Source organism: Oncorhynchus masou, chromosome 12, assembly GCF_036934945.1.
Source record: "Oncorhynchus masou masou isolate Uvic2021 chromosome 12, UVic_Omas_1.1, whole genome shotgun sequence".
NCBI classification, from domain to species: Eukaryota; Metazoa; Chordata; class Actinopteri; order Salmoniformes; family Salmonidae; genus Oncorhynchus; species Oncorhynchus masou.
The window spans coordinates 79716318-79739378 of NC_088223.1; the positions used below are offsets into that span (position 1 = coordinate 79716318).

The window sequence follows — 23061 nt, forward strand, 5'->3', positions numbered from 1 at the left end:
TGTCGGAGAAAACACCGTGCACCTGGCAACCTTGGTTAGCGTGCACTGCGCCCAGCCCGCCACAGGAGTCGCTGGTGCACGATGAGACATGGATATCTCTACCGGCCAAGCCCACCCTAACCCAGACGACGCTGGGCCAACCTCCCGGTCACAGCCGGTTACGACAGAGCCTGGGCGCGAACCCAGAGTCTCTGGTGGCACAGCTGGCACTGCAGTACAGCACCCAAGCCCACCCTAACCCAGACGACGCTGGGCCAACCTCCCGGTCGCAGCCGGTTACGACAGAGCCTGGGCGCGAACCCAGAGTCTCTGGTGGCACAGCTGGCACTGCAGTACAGCACCCAAGCCCACCCTAACCCAGACGACGCTGGGCCAACCTCCCGGTCGCAGCCGGTTATGACAGAGCCTGGGCGCAAACCCAGAGTCTCTGGTGGCACAGCTGGCACTGCAGTACAGCACCCTTAACCACTGCACCACCCGGGAGGCCTGAATAAACTGTACTTTAACATATGTACATGATAATAATTCTAATTCTTATTCATTAATGTAGCCCCACAAATGTAGATGTCATTCTCACCTCTGTTTATTCACCACTCCAGATAGAGGTGGACTTCTCAATCTCAACAAAAACACATAACAAACTCATGCTGCCAACTATGCATGTAATTATAGCTTTTCTGGGTGATGACAAGCATTACAAAGATGTGCTGGGTATGATTAATAATATATAATAATATATGCCATTCTGCAGAGGCTTTTATCCAATGCAGTGCATACATTTTAAGTAGGGGTGGTCCAGGAATCAAACCCACTATCAAGGCGTAGCAATTGCCATTCGTTACCAACTGAGCTGCAGAGGACCACATACTGCCATGCACTGTATTCTTATTATTTCCATAGTAACGGAACATTAAAGGCATAGCTACCCCCCCCCCCCAACACACACACACACACGTGCACACATGCACGTTTGTTACAATGGTAACCGTGGGGGAGGGGGGCGGACAGGGAATTTCCAAGAGTCACAAAGCCCCACCACCTCAAATGTGATCCACTGCAGTAACATGACAGACATTCAATGCCATAAGAAATGAAAAGGGGATGGATGGAGTCAGCTAGGGAGGGAGGGTTAAAGGAGGTAGACTTTTGCTGAGTTCAATTCATATTTAAAGACCTTCTTTATTACATCTTTACTCATCTTATTTTGGTGGAGATGCCTCAACAGTTGACTTCCAGCACTGTTTAATTCACACCCAATTGAGTCAACTGTCCCAGGGTTTCTCTCCCTTGGATGTTCCCCTCTTATCACCTATTTTACCTGGAGTTGTATTTTTCTCTTTTCCACAGAGAGACAGAAATGCAACACTATCACTATCCTGTATATGCAACACTGTATAATTCTTAGACAATCACAGAAATGTTAAAGAGGAGGGTCAAAGATGAATAGAGAGCTGACATTTGAATGTTATGTTTCTAAGGCAACCTAGTTTGCAAGGGAAAGTCATGTCCAAGACAGTAATGATAAAAAAATCAGTTTAGAGGATGCACATTGCACACAACGTGATGATGGCTGAAATAGACACGGTATCATTCAATATTATGAAAACCTTTGAAACATCAGAGAATCTGGTCATACATTTTGTTTCACCATGTTTTAACTATGTACAGAAACATATACAATATAACTGGATGGAAAACCAGTGAAAAAAAATACATTTGGCATTTTCATCACTAAAGTGGCACTAAAATGGATTCATTAGAAAATGTTATGAATGGGATGGACACCGATGAGGTGAAGTTAAAAGTAAATGCTTGATCTATATATGACAACAGTGTTAGGTAGGGCTGGAATGACTTCTTTAGGAAAACACCTTGAAGGTTGGAACAAACATCATTATGTAGTCATCCAGAGTCAAATGTATCTATTTTCTAAGATATAGCACAAAATATTTAACAGGTTTTTAAAGGAACTAAGAGTTCGGTCTGCTTTGTGTTTTCACTTTAGCCATGGAAAAAGTTTTGCGATACTGGTATCATCACAGGCCTAGTGTTAGGGTAAGAGATTGGGCAGAACACCTCTTGGAACAAGATATCTTTTGGGAGGGAGGGTCTCCTTGGATGCAGACACGGCTGTGATGATGTAAGGACAAATGCTTGGGGCTGTCCTCCTTGGAGTCTGGAAAGCCTTTACCTTGTGAAAAGACTGTTGTGTGGATAAGTTCCATAAGACAGCCCACAATTTATACCTTTATACACATACACAGGAAACACATCCAGCACATACGTATGCTAGTACGCACATACACACGTCTCATGCTTGTCCCCACACACACCTTGGGTTGGTTATGTAGTAGGAGTCTTTCATGTTGAACTGGGGTGGTAACTCTAATGCACTATCCCTGCCTGCATAAATCATAGCACTGCCTGTTCCTGTTTGCCTTAATGCGTTATTGAAGTCTAATTAATTCACAGTGAATTCCTAAATTGAAGTCTGAGAGTTTCCATTTTGATTAGGGGGCGCCGTGTTTACGAAGCGTTTTGCCGTCATGCCTCAGCTTTCGCTTAATATCGGGCCCCTCCCCCTCTACTTCTTCTCATCTTCAGGGGAGTGGAAAAAGAAAGCTCATTTTCCCGAGGCTTTAATGGATTTAAATAATCATTTTCTTTCGTCGGAGAACTCTAACCCTCCCATTATGTTGACAGAGAGGATGAACAGTGAGAAACACAGGGGCGAGGGAGAGGAGACATGCCTCGTATCCCCTAAGCTCTAATTCAACAAGAAGTGGGTCAGCTCATGAGGAATTTAATTTGAACAGATGTCAATTACTACCCATTATGCCTGCTCTTTCGAGGGGCTGCTGAACGCTCTTCCGTCTCATGTTCTTGGAGCCGAGTCTTACATGAGAGATTCAAAAAGATTTGACATGATATAGTCCTTTAACTTCTTCACTGTGCCAGTTGAATCTATAGCGCTCGGGAATGAAGTAGCTAGGCCTCTCTGTTACAGGGGAAATTGAATCCTCCAGTTATCAACATCTAGGTGTGTGTTCAATAGAGAGATGGTATACAAACCAGAAGTGTATTTTTTCCTCTACAGAATGTTGAAAAACAGAAACTTTAAAATGACTTGACGTTCTTGATTCTAGAGAACATCTCCCAATTGTCTTTTAATTGTGTAAGCTCCAGCACTTATGTAAGGAAACGTTTCTGTTCAAAACATATAGGCACCACTTCAAAGGACTGAGATGACTCAAGTTGACTCCCTACCTTGGTAATTGCCACAAGACACTTTTACAGACTCAGTAAAAGTAATCTAATGAGAGTGAAGAAATCAGTGATTATAAATTCTACCTAGTCTTAAGAAAATAATCTAATGCATATAATTGGTAAGACTGAACTCCCTGGACAAGGGTTAGAGTTAACCCTGTAGGAGGGTTAGGGTTAATCCTGGATAAAGGGTTAACCCTGGATAAATGGTTAGGGTTAACCTTGGAGAAGGGTTAGGGTTAACCCTGGATAAAGGGTTAGGGTTAACCTTGGAGAAGGGTTAACCCTGGATAAAGCGTTAGGGTTAACCCTGGAGAAGGAGATAAACAACTATGTCAGTAATGCTTGGACAGCGCTTAAGTAAGGCAGTAAGTAACACATTGACCATATTTCCGTATGAAAGGACACACTGCGATTCCTTGCCTTCTTAGCTGTATTGGAGGAGAAGGTCCAAGGTCCCTACCCTCTGACCTAGGGGAGATGATGTGAAGAATCCAGGAAAGATGAATTAAGAAGAAAATTATATAAATACCCACTTACTTGAGGGTGAACTGCTCCACGGTGGAGTTGGGCACCAGGTAGAGGAAGATGTTGAGGGTCTCGCCTGGCTTCAACGGCTTCTCCGGCAACCTCAGGAACATGTTCTTATCCAGCTGCTTGTCCACCACCAACTGCTCCTGGCTGGACTGGTACAGGCTGATGCTACCGATGCGGAGGAGGGGGTGCTGAGAGGGCGGCTCACCCTGTGATCCTCCTCTGCGGCCCGAGCTCTCGCCGCACTCCCCTCCGCTGTCCGGGTCGTGGAGGGTGTAGTAGAGCTCCGTCTGTAGGGTCTCCACACTCAGCTCCAGGCCCAAGCTGTCGCTGGAGCCTTTCCTCCGGCCCAGGGGGGCCACATTGGTATTGAACCAGGTGGGGGGCAACTCCAGCTGGGCCAAGCACTGGGCCAGGTTCCCCCAAAGGCGGCACGACGTCTTGATCTCGCGTACGTCACGGAAGGCGTGGAGCCTCACGCAGGGCAGCTTGTCCTGGACCTTGAAGTCATCCCAGTCGCGACCTGCTATGTAGAAGAGCACCTGGACCACAGGGTTGCTGGAAAACACCCTTGACTGGACAATAAAGGCCCGGACCTTCCAGTTGACTGTCAGCCGCCCGGGGATGTCCAGGGGGCTGGAGGGCTGAAGGAGGTCCTTCGGCAGGCTCTGGTCCTGGGCGAACGGGCCAAAGGTGATGTTGACGGCGGGAAGCTCCTTGGTCTGAAAGACCACAAAGCTCTCGGAACGCTGGAGAGGATGTCCGTTGGCGGGGATACCGCTGCTCTGGCCCGAGGACCTGGTCTCTCGCAGGAAGAAGGCCAGCTGGGCGTTGGAGAGCTTAAAGTTGGAGGGAAGGTAGACATCAGGAGGGGTGGGGGTGGATGTGACTGCCGAAGAGCTGAGGAGAGCATCTGAGCTTGTCGGGGATACCTTCCCTGCAAATGCTGATCAGAGAGAAAGAGAAAGAGAGAGGACAAGGTTATAATCTTTACAATGCAACATGTCATTTCTTTCTTTGCCATTTTCACCTGCTCTTTACATTTAACTGCCACACACACACACACACACACACACACACACACACACACACACACACACACACACACACAGACAGACAGACAGACAGACAGACAGACAGACAGACAGACAGACAGACAGACAGACAGACAGACAGACAGACAGACAGACAGACAGACAGACAGACAGACAGACAGACAGACAGACAGACAGACAGACAGACAGACAGACAGACAGACAGACAGACAGACATAGATTTTACCATCTCACCCAGTCAGAGAAGGATGAAATGTGAACAGTCAATGAACACTAATCATCTGATAAAGGGGCAGTATGTGTCAAGTGGCTTGCAGGCAGGTTGGGTCATTGTACGGTTGTACCCGTTCATAAGCTGCCCGGCCACTGATCTATATCATACATGCTGTTCACAAGATACAGCTCAACACAACACGCTCAATCGATTGTTCCTCGAGTTCAATAACATACCAGTAGTCAGTCTTAAAATTGACTGAGAAGCTAACAATTGGACAAAACGCAGAGGTTTTTTAAACAACAAGACATTTGATGAGGACAAAATGTAAAAGCTAAATAGGGTTAAATAGGGAGATCATTTAGGACAAAATAAAGTGGGAACAAACAAAAACGTGTTATATAATCACAAACTCAGAGAAAAGAACAACTTAAAACATATACCCTCAAGCTATAACATACAATCTGCTCAGGCATAGGACACAGTCATAAAGAAACACCATTGATGTGACATACTTATCAGAAGTACCAAGAATAGGGCATAAAAGTGCCAAAGCCTTTCCAGACAGACCAAATAAGAGATTAAAAGTCCCATGTTCCAAATGGCCTGGCATTGAAAGTATATTTCCTTGATTAGCCTTTGAAAAGCGAATATCCAATCATCAGTAGAGAGTTTGCAGTCACACAATTAACCGATCCTCAAGCATCAGTAAAAAAAATATCTCCACAGATATTCACTGTACTGGAACAGATTTCTCAGTGGCTCAATTGCTTGCACTGCAGCACATGCCTGTGGGGGACCTACAGAGGTTCTTGAACCTCTGCTTCTATTCCCTTTGGTGCAGTCGTGGTCCACAGCAAAGACACACAGAAGCTCTTTGAATCCAGTCCACATGCAGCTTCACTCTGGCAGCAGTCCCTTATAGACCAAACCCCTCCTCGCTAGCTGGGTCTAATGCTGTAGACAAAGCCTTGACACCGCCCCGTCTCGCCACACCTAGCCTCAGTCTATAATCACCATTTTAGCTCCCAGCCAGAGCTAAGACACACAGGCCTCAAAGGACTCTTGAACCACACACTCGAGGAAAAAAAATCTCCAGCTCGATTCATCCTCTCCCACAGGACGTGTTCAGGCAGGCTCTTCTGTTTGTGTGTGAGTCAGTGAGTGAGCGAGTGTCTGTATGTGTTGGAGGGGAGGGGTGAGGTGGGAATGGGGGAGGAATGTATTACTTGAATGCCTTCAGGCAAAGAGAGTGAGCGGGAGAGAGGGGGGGATTAGCTAAAGATCATTGACGAATTAGCTCTCCCTCTACTCCTCACTCTCCTCCTCTCTTCTTCTGCCACGACCCCGAGAAAGAGAATGAGGGTACGTGGGGGAGGGGGAGGGTTAGGGGATTTCGACTACTTTTCCCCCTAAATCACAAGTTGCTTGAATTCCTACAATAAAAGACAAGGGAATGGATGTGGATGTGTGTGTGGGCCAGACCTACACTCGGCATCACACTCAACAGGAGGCCCAAAAAAAGATGAAGGGGCCTGTTGTTCATTCCACCACGAACCGTTTCACTTATTTCCACATCAAGAAGATAAACGGAATAATTCTCATCTCGCAATGAGGTAGATGTTCTTGGGCACTGTTTTTATCAGTTATTTTCAGTCATGTATCAGATTTCCCAAAGGACTACAGATGAGATTTTGCGTATCTGCTTGAGGAACCAGTACATTTCTCCGGGTTGTCTGAGCCTCCTTCAAAAATTATTTCATATAATTATAGCTGATTTAGCATTATCGGGAAAAAAGGGGTCCATTTATCGCGATATGGATTTTTGTCCATATCGCCCAGCTCTAGTCAAACATGGTGCACTCCCACAGTGTGGTCGACTCTGACCGTCTGAGGGCCAGGCAATGAAGTACCTCTTTAGGGGACTGACATGATACTCTCATCTCTGCAGAGCAGAGCAACGCTGTTCCATTACGAGACCACATTAGCTGCTTGAGTGTCTCTTCATCCCTTTCTAAACACGCGTAATGCACACAACCGATTGCTCTTGTATAGTTCCCCGTTCCTCCCTCCCTCCTACTGTGTACTCCAGCTAAGGCACACTATGGTCTGATTGAGGGGGCATGATTTATGGCCCACGATGCACTGGGGTACTTCCCCTCTTCACCTGGGGTGCCCTTTCTTTTCGTTGCTGCTGTATCAAAGTGCAGTGGGGATGGGGGAGCAGATGGGGCTTACAAATGGAAATCTGATAGTTTCCCCCTCCCCTATTACCATTTGGCTTCCTATTAGACCTAAGGGCCAAATTTAGTGGCTTCTCTTCCTGTTGCATGCTCTGTTAACATGATACACATCTGTTGGGTGGGGGAAATGAATGTGTAGCACTAGCTAGCATCACCTCAGGGCTCTTTCCATCTATCAGAACATTTGCCCTGATGGGGATTAATGAAACATTTTGCCTACTATTGGTTGTTAAGGTTGGGGCTATTTCATTCAGCTTAGTGTGTACTATTATGTTGCAAACCATTTGTCCCTCAAGATTACATTTCCCCCCATGTAAGATAAAAAAGATAATATTGCAGAAATGACCTTCTCTTATCCTCCAACTTGTTAGGATGCATCAAGTCAATTTATAATTTCAGAGGGTTTATTTATTGACAAAAAGTGATGAAATGTAGACATCAGTGAAACTAATAATTTACAGAGGGCTAGAATGACATAAAGCTGGATCCGTTTGATCTTGCTACTTTATGCTAATCACTTGCTCAATGGCCACAACTCAGACAGTCTGCTGCATTAGCTAGATAGGAGTTAGCATAACAAACAATGGTTGCAAATAAGTTGATTTGCATAAAAAACTGGGCATTTGCTTTGAGGCTTTTGGTGTCTCATGTCTGGGTATTAGTTCACAGACACGGCACGGCACAGTATCCTGAAAACGAAACCCACAGCAAATATGTAATTAATGTTGTAATGTCTGTTATATCAGTACAATCACAGCAACATCATTTCCTGGCAAACCTGCCTACTTTGTAGCACCCCTCATCTCCCATCAAAGCTCCATTGCCTCCAATGGTATTTGTTTACGCATTGGAGGGCGAATGCTGCAGGGAAAGTTATATGTTAGAGTAGGGTGCTGGCATTTTTGTTTTGCCTCCTTTTCTCTGGTGGCGGTTCAATTTGCCACTTGCGCCTTTGAAATGTGCAAATCACAGTTTCTGTGAAATAGGCCGACACTGAAGAGGGAACATGCTATATCAACATAGTCTAGCTTAATAATGAGTGATGTGAGAAAAACGTACATCTACAAGGGAGTTATAGTACATTATTCTCTGTTTAAGTAACATCGCTGGTTTGCTGATGCCATGAAAAGGCTACTGTGTCTCGTGTTGAGCGATTAATGCTTTTTTTTGTTTCAGTTTGATTATTAAAAAATAATAACCGTTTTCAATTTTGGTTTTGAAACATTTTTTTTTAACATGAAATGTACTATGAAATAAAGAAGTTACAGTAATTTTTTAATGGACATTGTTTTAATGGAAATTCCAAAGCCAAAAATAGTGAACATTCAATTGCCAAAACATTGAAAATAATTCCATTGTCTCTGTCAGGTCCACATGGGGTAGAAATAAATAGATAAATAGGAAATTACTATGAAATAATACAATATTTCAGTTGTGTATACTACAAAATGGTAAGAAGCACGGTTTGGCGGGTCATGTTTCGGAGGACGTATGACCTGACCTTTGTCTCTACCGAGCCCGTTGGGGAGTTGCAGTGCTGAGACAAGATTGTAATTGGATCGCAATTGGAAATCATGAAAGTTGGGTGGAAAAGAGGATCAAATGTTGTTGTTTTTTAAATTGTGTCCCAAATAGTTCTTGACTTGATTTCTCTGTTTTCTTTCGTGAATGATTTTATTTCTCTACAGTGAAACGGCACATTGGAATTCAGGTAATTGAACCAACGTCGGTCAATCAGTTTTGTTTAATAACACCCTCACCCAAAAAGTTGGATATTCGCTCAGCACTAACAGTTGTAGATATAAAGCAGCCTGTCAAAGTCATTGAAAATATAGACACTGGCTGTTATGAGCTGAGTGGCGCAGGTTAAAATATGCAGAGAAATTAATGGGAGAGCAAGGTAGATTAAATGAATAAATGCCTCTTCAATGACAGGGGAGGGAAAGGTTGCTCGAGCGTTTAAAGTGAACGGCAGCGTCTTCACCGTCTCTGTCATCGGAGCATTCCCATCGATCCTAAATGTCTTACGCAATTTTACATTGTGCAGAATATCGATCTTATAAACTATTGAGGTTGAAAAACAAAGGTATACATATTTCATAGACATCAGTCAATCATTACATAGAAAAATTTCACAATGTAAAATAAAAACGGCTGATGTCAAACTGAGCAAAGCAAATATGTCACGTTCCGACCTTAGTTCTGTTGTTATGATTTTGTTTAGTATGGTCAGGCTGTGAGTTGGGTGGGTTGTCTATGTTCCATTTTCTATGATTTGGGATTTCTGTGTTTGGCCTGGTATGGTTCTCAATCAGAGGCAGCTGTCAATCATTGTCCCTAATTGAGAACCATACTTAGGTAGCCTGGTTTCACTTTTGATTTGTGGGTGATTGTTTCCTGTGTCAGTGTTTGTTTCACACGGGACTGTTTCATTTGTTTCGGTTATTCACAGTGTTATTTTGTAGTTTAGTGTTCATGTAAATGAAGCATTGTTATGAACACTTACAACGCTTCACATTAGTCTGACATCTCTTACTCCTCGTCAGAAGAAGAGGATGAGCGGTACACAATATTAGTAGTCTGTGCTTGCTGCTCAATATTCTAATGTTCTAAAGATATTTTCCAAATCACATTTCTCAGAGACAATGATATGGCCATTTGTGCAGCTGTTGAATATTCATGAGTCGTATGAAAAGTTACAAATGTTCCTCCATATTGCTAAGCAATAGGTATCTACAGTGCTGTGAAAAAGGATTTGCCCCCTTCCTGATTTTTTTTGCACATTTGTCACACTTAAATGTTTCAGATCATCAAACAAATTGTAATATTACACAAAGATAACCCAAGTAAACACAAAATGCAGTTTTTAAGTGATACTTTTATTTATTAAAACCTGTTAGAGATCGGGCTACTTTTTTCAACATTCTGTTAAAAATCGTGCAACATTTCAACGTCCTGCTACTCATGCCAGGAATATAGTATATGCATATGATTACTATGTGTGCATATAGAACACACTCTGAAGTTTCTAAAACTGGTTAAATGATGTCTGTGACTATACTGGAATGTGTTTCGTGGTCAAAATCGCAAGGAAACCTGATCACAAAATCGATGAAGAAAAAATCAATCCGCCAGTCTCTGTATTGTCTATTGCAAGGTATAATAGATAACGATGGGCTTACAGTTCCTACAGCTTCCACACGATGTCGCCAGTGTTGTGAATTCTATGCAGCTAAATCCTTGGTCATATGAGTAATAGGCACAGCCTTTCGTCAGGTACACAGCAGAAAGTTATGGAAGGGGGAAAGTGGACTACGTTTTCCAAACTTGTTGCTATTGAATACAGATCGCTCCGTGGTCAATTTGATCGTTTATTAACGTTTACTAATACCTAACGTTGGATTACAGAAGTAGTTTGAAGTTTTTTGTCAAAGTTTATAGGCAACTTTTTTAATTTAAAAAAATAACGTTGCGTTTATAAACAGTGTTTTTCCTGGATCACACAGTCTTCATAAATGGACATTTTGGGTATACAAGGACCGATTTAAACGAAAAAAAGACCCAATTGTGATGTTTATGGGACATATAGGAGTGCCAACAAAGAAGCTCGTCAAAGGCAATGAATGTTTTATATTTCATTTCTGCGTTTTGTGTAGCGCCGGCTACGCTAATTCTTTTGTTTACGTCCCCTTCAGGTATTTCGGGGTGTTGCATGCTATCAGATAATAGCTTCTCATTTAAAAAATCTGACTTGTTGGCTAGATTCACAACGAGTGTAGCTTGAATTGAGTACCCTGCATGTGTGTTTTAATGAACGTTTGAGTTTTAACGAGTGCTATTAGCATTTGGCGTAGCGCATTTGCATTTATTGTTGGCAAGGTGGGACGCTAGCGCGACGGGTTGCCCAGAGAGGTTAAGGGAAAATAGCTATCCGAACCGTCATGGCCCTATGTGACAAAGTAATCGCCCCCTTGTTAAATCATGAATTTACTGTGGTTAATCACATTTTTTGGAAAGCTGAGTTCAATTTCACTAGCCACACCCAGGCCTGATTACTGCCAGAACTGTTGAATCAAGGAATCCCTTAAAAATAACCTATCTGAAAAAAGTGATGTAGGCCAAAAGATCTCAAAAAGCAAGACATCATAACGCGATTCAAAGAAATTCAGGAACAGATGAGAAACAAAGTAATTGACATCTATCAGTCTGGAAAGGGTTACAAAGCCATTTCTAAAGCTTTGGGACTCCAGCGAACCACGGTGAGAGCCAGTATCCACAAATGGAGAACATTTGGAACAGTGGTGAACCTTCCCAGGATTGGCCAGCCTACCAAAATTACCCCAAGAGCGCAGCGACGACTCATTCAAGAGGTCACAAAAGAACCCTCAACAACATCTAAAGAACTGCAGACCTCAGTTAAGGTCAGTGTTCATGACTCAACCATAAGAAAGAGACTGTACAAAAATGGCATCCATGGCAGAGTTCCAAGGCGAAAACATCTGCTGACCAAAAAGAACATAAAGGCTCATCACACTTTTGGCAAAAAACATCTTGATGATCCCCAAGACTTTTGGGAAAATATTCTGTGGACTGACGAGACAAAAGTTGAACTTTTTGGAAGGTGTACGTCACGTTATATCTGCCGTAAAAGTAACACAGGATTTCAGAAAAGGAACATTATACCAATAGTTAAATATGGTGGTGTTAGTGTGATGGGCTGCTTTGCTGCTTCAGGACCTGGACGACTTGCTGTGATTGATGGAACCATGAATTCTGGTCTCTACCAAAACATCCTGAAGGAGAATGTCCGGCCATCAGTTTGTGACCTCAAGCTGAAGCGCACTTGGTTTCTGCAGCAGGACAATGATCCAAAACAGACCAGCAAGTCCACCTCTGAATGGCAAAAAAACCCAAAATTAAGGTTTTGGAGTGGCCTAGTCAAAGTCCGGACTTGAATCCGATTGAGATGATGTAGCGTGACCTTTAAAAGGCGGTTCAAGCTCAAAAACCCTTCAGTGTGGCTGAATTAAAACAATTCTGCAAAGAAGAGTGGGCCAAAATGTGAAAGAATCATTGCCAGTTATCGCAAATGCTTGATTGCAGTTGTTGCTGCTGAAGATGGCACAACCAGTTATTCGGTTTAGGGGGCAATTACTTTTTCACATAGGGCCGTGAAGGTTCGGATAGCTTTTTTTCCCTTAGTAAATAAAATCATCACTTAAAAACTGCATTTTGTGTTTACTTGGGTTATCTTTGTGAAACATTTAAGTTTGACAAATGTGCAAAAAAATAAGAAATCAGGAAGGGGGAAAATACTTTGTCACAGCAATGTATATAAAGGAATCCTTTATTATTATTGTCTATTTTCATCAATGCCAGAAATTGATGTTTTCACTTTATTATGTCTGATAGACAAAACACAACATGTCAGTCATTTTACAAGACTTAAAAGTAAGATGTAAAATTGTACTATGAGATGTTCATGTTTTAAGAATCAAAATATGTTTGTAGCTAGCTAGCTAGCTACCAGCTAAACTAAGCTTGTTGTTGCCTTGTCATTGCTTGTGTTATTCAAAATGACATACTGTTTTTATCTGGGATGTGGAACACCTGATTCAAACACATTTTAAACTGATTTAGTGCATTTCAGAGTTGTGTGTGTTGACAATCCCATTACACACAAAGGGTATCGGGGCAAGTAAGCAGATTTAATCTTGAGCTGCCTCTAAAATGATGAGGTACAGATTAATGTATCCCTAATCGCCATCATTAATAGAAAACATAATACCATTAGAATGAGATGGATATTTGAAACCCCATCTATGACACCGATTGCTATACACATTCAGCAATTGGGCACGTTCAGGTCAGACCATTACACATTTACAGTCTCAAAAATACAGAATAGAACCAGAACAGAGCTGGTTAAGTACAGAAACTGGGAAAATAGTGAAGCTTTCATGGAGGCAGATGACATGCCGTATCGCGGACAGTAACAGTGAAATGCCCATTTGGTTCCTGTATGCTCCAAGAGAAACAGAGCTGGTTGCTCATGGAGCTATGCATATTAAATACCTATGTGCACAATGCAAGTGTCATTGTAAGACTGGGGAACAGAATACAGGTAGAAAAGAGGGTAACTTTATGTTTTTGGACCTCCACATCTGGCTTCTTTATGTTAATCACACCATTTTGTTTCTCTCCATTGCCCACACACTTTCAATATTTAAATCATAAATAATATGATTTTTTCTATTGTGTTAACAATGGCGGATTGATTGATTTCCAAGTTTTTAGTATACGTTTTTTAAAGATGAATGATGAGAAGAGCATCGTCCAACCCATCGGGGATATACGTTCATTGTTGTAAGAAAATATCTGCCAATTACAATTCCATGACTGTAATACTATAGGCTATAAAAGTGGAGGGAAATCCTGGTGCATTTCAACCATCAGACTAAGCTCCAGTGTTAGGCTCAACATTTTGATCTTTCTGTTTCCACCTCTGAGGCCTGGCCCAAAAAATTCAATTATGTTATATGATGTTTCTTTGGGCCTTATTCAATGAGCCTAAAATCGATCAGTCAAAATTTCGGGAGCGAGACAAAACTATTACTTTGCAGTAAGAATGAACATTTTGAATATCTCAATCCAAAAAATAATGTTGATAGGGCCTGAACTATAATACTATATTGTAATATATCACTGATATCACTGATGTGATCTTCCTGTCTGGGTTGGCCCCCTTCCTTGGGTTGTGCCGTGGCGGAGATCTTTGTGGGCTATACTCGGCCTTGTCTCAGGATGGTAAGTTGGTGGTTTAAGATATCTCTCTAGTGGTGTGGGGGCTGTGCTTTGGCAAAGTGGGTGGGGTTATATCCTTCCTGTTTTGGCCCTGTCCGGGGGTGTCATCAGATGGGGCCACAGTGTCTCATGGCCCCTCCTGTCTCAGCCTCCAGTATTTATGCTGCAGTAGTTTGTGTCGGGGGGCTAGGGTCAGTTTGTTATATCTGGAGTACTTCTCCTGTCCTATCCGATGTCCTGTGTGAATTTAAGTATGCACTCTCTAATTCTCTCTCTCTCTCGGAAGACCTGAGCCCTAGGACCATGCCTCAGGACTACCTGACATGATGACTCCTTGCTGTCCCCAGTCCAACTGGCCGTGCAGCTGCTCCAGTTTCAACTGTTCTGCCTGTGACTATTATTATTTGACCATGCTGGTCATTTATGAACATTTGAACATCTTGGCCATGTTCTGTTATAAACTCCACCCGGCACAGCCAGATGAGAACTGGCCACCCCACATAGCCTGGTTCCTCTCTAGGTTTCTTCCTAGGTTTTGGCCTTTCTAGGGAGTTTTTCCTAGCCACCGTGCTTCTACACCTGCATTGCTTGCTGTTTGAGGTTTTAGGCTGGGTTTCTGTACAGCACTTTGAGATATCAGCTGATGTACGAAGGGCTATTTAAATACATTTGATTTGATTAGCACAAAAAGTATTGTGATCTAAAACAACCAACCTTCTGACCCTCTCTCTCTCTCTCTCACCCACACACACACACGCACACACACACACACACACACACACACACACACACACACACACACACACACACACACACACACACACACACACACACACACACACACACACACACACACACACACACACACACACACACACACACACACACACACACACACACACTGGCCACACAAATTTAGGATTGATTTCACATTGAAGACTGCTTAATGAGCAAGGAAAGAGAAAGCAATATGGATAGAGCTAGTCCACTGGGAACTCTAATGAGCCCATTGACTGAAAGGGTTTCTGCGGAGGTTGATAATTGATTACACCAGCAATGCATTGCTTTCACCTTCATACAGAGAAGCTGTCTGCTATCACCCTCACACAAGATTAAAACAAATCTAGCTCTATGATTTAGAATTAACCTGTTGTGACTAGGGGGCAGTATTTTCATTTTTGGGAAAAAAATGTTCCCGTAATAACGGATATTTTGTCAGGACAAGATGCTAGAATATGCATATAATTGACAGTTTAGGATAGAAAACACTCTAACGTTTCCAAAACTGTAAAAATATTGTCTGTGAATATAACAGAACTGATGTTGCAGGCGAAAGCCTGATAAAAATCCAATCCGGAAGTGCCCCATGTTTTGAAAGTGCTGCGTTCCAATGAGTGCCTATTGAGCAGTGAATGGGCTATCAACCAGATTACTCTTTCTCCGTATTCCCAAAGGTGTCTACAGCATTGTGACGTAGTTTTACGAATTTATGTTGAAGAATACCCGTGAGCGGCGACATTGCGCAAGTGGTCACCTGATGCTGCCGGAGAGATTCTCGCGAAAAATACAAAGATAGCCATTACTCCAATCGGTCCTACTGAAAAAATAATTGTCCTGATGGATATATTATTGAATAGATATTTGAAACACACCTTGAGGATTGATTTTAAACAACTTTTGCCATGTTTCTGTCGATATTATGGATCTAATATTTTTCGGTTTTCGTGACTGCAATTTCCGGGCGATTTCTTAGCCAAACGTGAAGAACAAATGGAGCTATTTCGCCTGCAAAAATAATATTTTTTGAAAAAAGGAACATTTGCTATCTAACTGGGAGTCTCGTGAGTGAAAACAGCTCATCAAAGGTAAACAATTTAATTTGTTTGCTTTTCTGATTTCCGTGACCAAGTTACCTGCTGCTAGCTGGACAAAATGCTATGCTAGGCTATCGATAAACTTACACAAATGCTTGTCTAGCTTTCGCTGTAAAGCATATTTTGACAATCTGAGATGACAGGGTGATTAACCTGATGTTAACCAAAAGGCTAAGCTGTGTCTCAATATATTTCATTTGTGATTTTTATGAATAGGAATATTTTCTAGGGATATTTATGTCCGTTGCGTTATGCTAATTAGTGTCAGGCAATGAATAACGCTCCCGCATGCGGGATGGGGAGTCACTAGAGGTTTTAAGCTGTTTTTGCAAAAAAACGGCTTACAAATGCAAAGTTTCAGCCCTCAGGCAGATTGACATTTGTCTTGAATCTTGCCCTGGAAGGCAATAAATGCCAACCTGCATAAAACAGTGACTGATAGTAAGTTTCAATTTTAGTTTCAAGTTTTATTGGCGTGTGCTCGGAATTGTGAAATGCATTTCTCGCAAGCTCTTTACCAACAATGCAGTAAAGAATATCAGTAGTACTATAAAATAAAGTAAACTAGAACAAAAACCAAAACAGTTCCCGCTCAGCCCAGTCAAAACTGTTCACTGCTCTGGCCCCCCAATGGTGGAACAAACTCCCTCACGACGCCAGGACAGCGGAGTCAATCACCACCTTCCGGAGACACCTGAAACCCCACCTCTTTAAGGAATACCTAGGATAGGATAAAGTAATCCTTCTCACCCCCCCCCTTAAATGATTTAGATGCACTATTGTAAAGTGGCTGTTCCACTGGATGTCATAAGGTGAACTCACCAATTTGTAAGTCGCTCTGGATAAGAGCGTCTGCCAAATGACTTAAATGTAATGTAAATGTAAAAACCCACGAGAAATAGAAACAAGAAGAACACAAGAAAGTAAGTAAGTTATATACAGGGTAAGTTCTAGGGTCATTGCCAATACCATATTTACAACATGCAGACTCCATGAGGAACAATAAAATCATTGTATTAAAATATTGGTTATGTTAGATACTAAAATCAGATCCAACAACAATATCAAGGGGTAAGAAATCCAGGGCTTAAAACATGATGATTCATGTTTTCTTGTAAATCCACAATTTGGATCCCTCCACATCCTCATAGTGTCACCTGCTCCTGCTTCCCCTCTCTGGAGCTTGAATATATAGTACCCCGCATAACACCAGTCTCAACATCAGCAGTGAAGAGGCGACTCTGGGATGCTGGCCTTCTAGGCAGAGTTGCAAAAAAAAGCCATATCTCAGACTGGCCAATAAAAAGAAAAGATTATGATGGGCAAAAGAACACAGAGATTGGAGAGAGGAACTGCCTAGAAGGCCAGTATCCGGGAGTCGCCTCTTCACTGTTGAGACTGGTGTTTTGCGGGTACTATTTAATGAAGCTGCCAGCTGAGGACTTGCGAGGCTTCCGTTTCTCAAACTAGACACTCTAATGTACTTATCCTCTTGCTTAGTTGTGCACTGTGGCCTCGCACCCCTCTTTCTAATTCTGGTTAGAGACAGTTTGCGGGGTTCTGTGAAAGGAGTAGTACACAGCGTTGTACGAGATCTTCAGTTGCTTGGCAATTTCTTGCATGGAATAGCCTTCATTTCTCAGAATAAGAATAGACTGACAAGCTTCAGTAGAAAGTTATTTGTTTCTAGCCATTTTGTGCCTGTAATCGAACCCACACATGCTAACGCTCCAAATACTCAACTAGTCTAAAAAAGGGCAGTTTTATTGCACCTTTAATCAGCACAACAGTTTTCAGCTGTGCTAGTATAATTTCAAAAGAGTTTTCTAATGATCAATTAGCCTTTTAAAATGATAAACTTGGATTAGCTAACACAATGTGCCATTGGAACACAGGAGTGATGGTTGCTGATACAAGTTTCCAGCTTCAATAGTAATTTACAACATTAACAATGTTTACACTGTATTTCTGATCAATTTGATGTTTTAATGGACAAAAAAATGGCTTTTCTTTCAAAAACAAGGCCATTTCTATGTGACCCCAGACTTTTGAACGGTTGTGTATATTGGGTATATTTGAAAGACATATAGTGGTACTAAGATATAACTTACACACATTTGTAACAATAACTTCCTATGCAAAAATAAACTCATTCGCAGTAAGTTGAAAAAAAAAACGTTATTTCATTAGCTTTGCAATTGCTGGGAGCTATTCAGGAAAACCCTGTATATTGTAAAGAAAGCCTTCACAATGTCATGCCCTGTCCCCAGATTGAGTGGGGGATTTTTAGCCGATGGATTCTGTGCTCTTGGGTGGGAGGAAAATATATCTTTGTTTCAAACTCCTTCGCTCTCACACACACACAGCTTTTAGTTTCCTTGTTCCCATGGTGATGGACTCCAAACCTCCCTGCCAGATCACCATAACAACCAGGGGTACCAAGAACATTTGTCCTTGGCTTGAGAACAAGACCCCCAATTCCGGAATACCTATCCACTCTCCGTTTCCATGGCCACATGTTAGGAGGAATTTGATTTGCCTGGGTCAACATATGGGGCTCCACTTAAACCCATCCACTGAATGGGCCTCGTCTGGATTAGAGAAAGAAAAACGCTTTTGAATGTGCAAGGAAAGCTTTGACTTCTTTTTCAGCTAAATCCCACGCACAGCACTTTTTCCAGAGAATGTACGTATATATAACTTATGTACTATGAAGAATGGAAATGCTGTGCTCATGGTTCAGATGGTTTTAGTGCAGTCTGACAATTCCATTTCATGCTCTCTTTATTAGCTTTAGGGCAAGAACAACATTTGCAGTGGTCCTATGCTTTTGAAAAAATAGCAGGATCTCACAATCTGTGGCAGTGCAAATGTACTGTAAATGTGTGCAAATCTGCTGAGTCCGCTAGTAGGCCTAACCATTGTACAATGATGACACCGTCGCTGAGATCTAAAGTCAACTGTCAGTCATCGAGTCATAGGCTAGCTTCTTGTTCTATCAGCAAGTGCTATTATGGGCCGCGAGTTCACTTTCTGGATCGGGAAAACCATGGACAGAACTCACTCTGACTGAAAAAAAAGTTAGAGGCTACTTAGAGAAAATAGTATTTACCTGTCAGAATAATAAACAATTGATCAACCTAAAATCAAGAACATAAACTGGGTGCATAAATGTTTTTTTTTTTAAGAGAGCGCTAACTATTATTAACAAGTTGCAATATGTGCCACGGAGGCAAGTGGTTGTCCAAAACCATTCGGAGAAATGGCAATGATTTTCAAAGTCTTGGGCATGTGTCTGTGAATGCCCGGCTGTTGTGTAGTTGCCAGTTGGGTTACCAGACATCTGTTCATCGAGCAGATAAAAGACAGTCTACAGAGGATCATGTCTGTGTAGTGAACCAAAGCCCACGCGGAGAGCAAGGAGGCTTCCTTGGACCCTTCTCTGGTACATAATTGGAGATCTGATTGGACAATTTGCCAACCCTTTAGAACTTCACTGAATAAACTGTGTATCTGGCAAGATACCTGAAGGGTGATTTAGTATGAAATGAAGGGCATGATGCTATATCCTTGATAAATAAGTTATAATCACTGGTAAACACTGTAAGCAGGGCTTTGATGAGGTGGCTTTTGAGGTTAAGGTTATTTGTTCTGACACAGAGTGTAGGTAGTAGAGGATTGGGCAGTAATGGAGGTCACCTCAACAGGAGTTCAGTTAATTAGCCTAGATATCCTATGATGGTTAAGGATCGGGCACTGAGGTTTGTGCCAGAGGGGTACTTTGGTATGGTTCATGAACTGTATTGAGGTCTACTGTGTATTGAATGTATCTACACTACACTACACTGAACCAGCACACATACTGTACACTGTGACAATTACAGATATGGAGTCATCAATAGACATATTTTTGACTCAATTCATAAGCACATGCTGATAAAAAAAAATATCTGCTTAAAAGCAGTGATGTCAGTGGAATATCATTGATTTTAACAGCCCCTAACAAGGCTAACTGCTGATCCCAGTTGACCTGACACAGACAGTGATTGACCTATGCCCTAATGGGATCTCCAACATTGAGAGTGTTAGACCCAGGACTATTGTAATCCTTGGAAACATCCTTTTTGTAAATGGATTACCACCTGTCGTCAGTGGGTGGGAGATGGTGGAAGGTGAAAGTAAAGGGGAAAATACAGCTTACTCACTTTGGGGAAGGAAGCCTATTTATCCAGATTCCTTGTGACTATTCAAAGACCCTACGACAAGCTCTAATATATGTCTTTCCCGTTAGTCCAAGATTTGAGGGTAAGACAAATGGAAACATATGAAAACCTTCAAAGACGGTTAGTGGAGAACCGTACCTAACACCAATGACTTACTACCTCCTGAAATGTAGAGCAGATTTACATAAGATTGTTGAGTTCACTCCTCTGCAGGTTGGTAAACTTTGTTTCTTCTGGAACATATTGTCCTACTACACATGATGTCATTCATCTTACTAAATCTTAGGTTACCTACTATTTGAAGCAAAAGGCATAATGAAATTTAAACAATTACCAAATTCCCTGTTGTGCTGCATTAGAATTCTCTGACTGTATGTGGTGAAATTCATTGGACTGGAAGGGACTGAAATTGTGCCCTTCCAGACGAATGCTGCTAAGTGGTAATATTAACAAGGCAGCAGCAGCATTTTCATTATTTGTTTCCATTTGGGTCAAACCTTTCTGGAAGCAGACATTAACTAGGAAACCTTTGTACAATGGTAGAGGGAACTAATTTGATGAAAAGAGAATGTCACGTGATTCAACAAAAAGACAGTGCTGTAAACTGTAGAACACATATGTCAGAGTCAAGGCCCGCGGGCCACATCCGGCCCGCGAGAAGGTTTTTACGGCCCCTGGGATGATCTTGATTTATTATTAGAACCGGCCCGCAGACCGCAGCAAGCCGGCAGCCCGCAGATCTTTTACACGCACCAATACTACATTTCCCACAATGCAACGGTGACGCACCGAGCAGTAGGCTGCTTCATTTCAATATTTATTGGCACAGCAGTCGTCAGCATCACAGTAAAATTAACTTTCAGATACCCATCAAAAATGGCAAAACGGAAGGTGGACACTGAGAACCGGGGGTTTCAAACAAGGTGGGAGTCGGAGTATATGTTCACGGAGGTATGTACAGTACAGTGAAGGCATTTAAAACCAAACTGACTCTGTGGGAGACGCAGATGCGGAAAGAAAATTTGAGCCACTTTCCCAGCTGCCAGACCATGAAAGAGAAGCTCTCTACCAGTGCGTTCCCGAGCGCACAGTTGGCTGATAAAATAGGTATGCTTGCCGCTGACTTTCGACGCCGATTTGCTGACTTTGAAGCACAAAAAAGCAGGTTGGAACTGCTCGGTAACCCATTTGCTGTTGACGTGGAAAGCTCACCACCAAACCTCCAAATGGAGTTGATTGACCTCCAATGCAATGATGCACTGAGGGCAAAATATGCGGCAGTGGGTGCTGCGGAGTTCGCCCGTTTCCTCCCCGACACAATGCCCCAGCTGCGCATCCAGGCTGCTCAAACGTTGTCTATGTTTGGCAGCACATACCTGTGTGAACAACTTTTTTCTTTGATGAACCTGAACAAAACATCACACAGAAGTCGACTTACTGCTGAACACCTCCACTCAATTCTGAGGATTTCCTCAGCTCAGAGCCTTACCCGAACATTGATGAACTTGTGGAAAAGATGGGACACCACCAAGTATCACCCTCAACCTCAAACAAGTGAACATTACTGTGCAATCACATATTTAGAGTTTTTACTCAGTTCAAGTTTAAAAGTTAAAGTTTAATATTTGTTTTCACTGCATGTTACTTCTCCTTAAACAAAGTGTTGTTTTTGATTAATAGATTTTTGCACTTTATTTTATTGTATTTCAATCCAATTATATTTTAAAAATATTTCAGTTGAGTGGATGATAGAAAATTGCTATTATTGTTTTTTTCTTTGAAGTAAATTTAGCCCACTTTTGCTAAAATAGAAAATATAGGCTACTGATGGTGCCTTGAATACCGGTTTCTTTCATTTAATGTTCATGTTATGGGGATTTTTATATAAAGGAAATTTGTCTTTTGTGTCTGTTGAAAATTAAAGATTACTGACAGAGCCATAAGAAAATATTGCTTTATTTATCTGATCATATTGGAATATATTTGTTAGGTTTTCAGTAGGTTCAATTAGGTTCACTAGACTATATGCGTCATTTAAAAATTTTCAATGAACATTCGAACAGTCCGGCCCTCGGCTTGTAGCTAAATTTTTTATTTGGCCCTCCGTCCATTTGACTTTGACACCCCTGCTGTAGAAGATCTGGTGGTTGGTACAATACGTGCCAATATGTGATCCGATTCAGGAAACTAGGCATATGTCGCAAGTCATGAATTCACAGGAGAGCTGTTTGAACGTAAAATAATGTTTTTAGCAAAATGCGTTTTTTTTTTGGCAGAAATGCCTTCTCGGAACATGTGAACTTTCATGAACTTTCATCAAACGTGTATGCCATATGTAAATACTAATACAATTGTTAAATTACGAGCCTGATTGGTTTAGCCACAGAAAAAAGGAGCAACCTTTCTGCTAGCCATGATTGGCTGAGATAATGAGTGGGCTGGACATGCCGAGAGATGAGTTTTGATTGGTCTACCATATAGCACGCGTCTGTTTATTTGAGCTGGTCAGTATGTTTAGGTAATAGTGTCGAATGCGGCTTTTTAAATAAAAGTATTGTGTAGTAATACTGCATAAATCTAATGTCAAGTTAAAGTATACTGTTAGATAGCTGGCTCACGAGCTAACGTTATGTGTATGCTCTCCACTTTCTGGAGGACCGAGTTTTGAAATCAGTGGAATTCGAGTATGATAGCTAAGGAGATGGAAAAAACACCAGTATGGAAAACATCGACAAACTAAGGCAACCATGCACGGCATTAGACAGGTAAGATATTCAGATATTACAAGTTTCTAATTTTGACAGAAATTGGTTTAATTTCAAGTGTACTGTTATCAACCCTTAAAGA

General features: G+C 41.9%; 1 protein-coding gene across 2 annotated transcripts in view; it reads right to left on the minus strand.

The window, feature by feature from the left end:
* tmem132e (transmembrane protein 132E) overlaps positions 1-23061 on the minus strand; it is a 332847-nt gene that overhangs the window by 75321 nt on the left and 234465 nt on the right. Inside the window, exons 1-2 of one of the 2 annotated variants that reach the window (XM_064982122.1) lie at positions 5586-6179; positions 3808-4747 (exon numbers count right to left, since the gene is read on the minus strand). In XM_064982122.1, the coding sequence (XP_064838194.1) occupies positions 3808-4747; positions 5586-5664 (1019 nt within the window). In that variant the 5' untranslated portion in view covers positions 5665-6179. Of the gene's footprint in view, positions 1-3807; positions 4748-5585; positions 6180-23061 lie in introns of those variants that run through there. The other variant, XM_064982123.1, reaches the window with a different exon arrangement.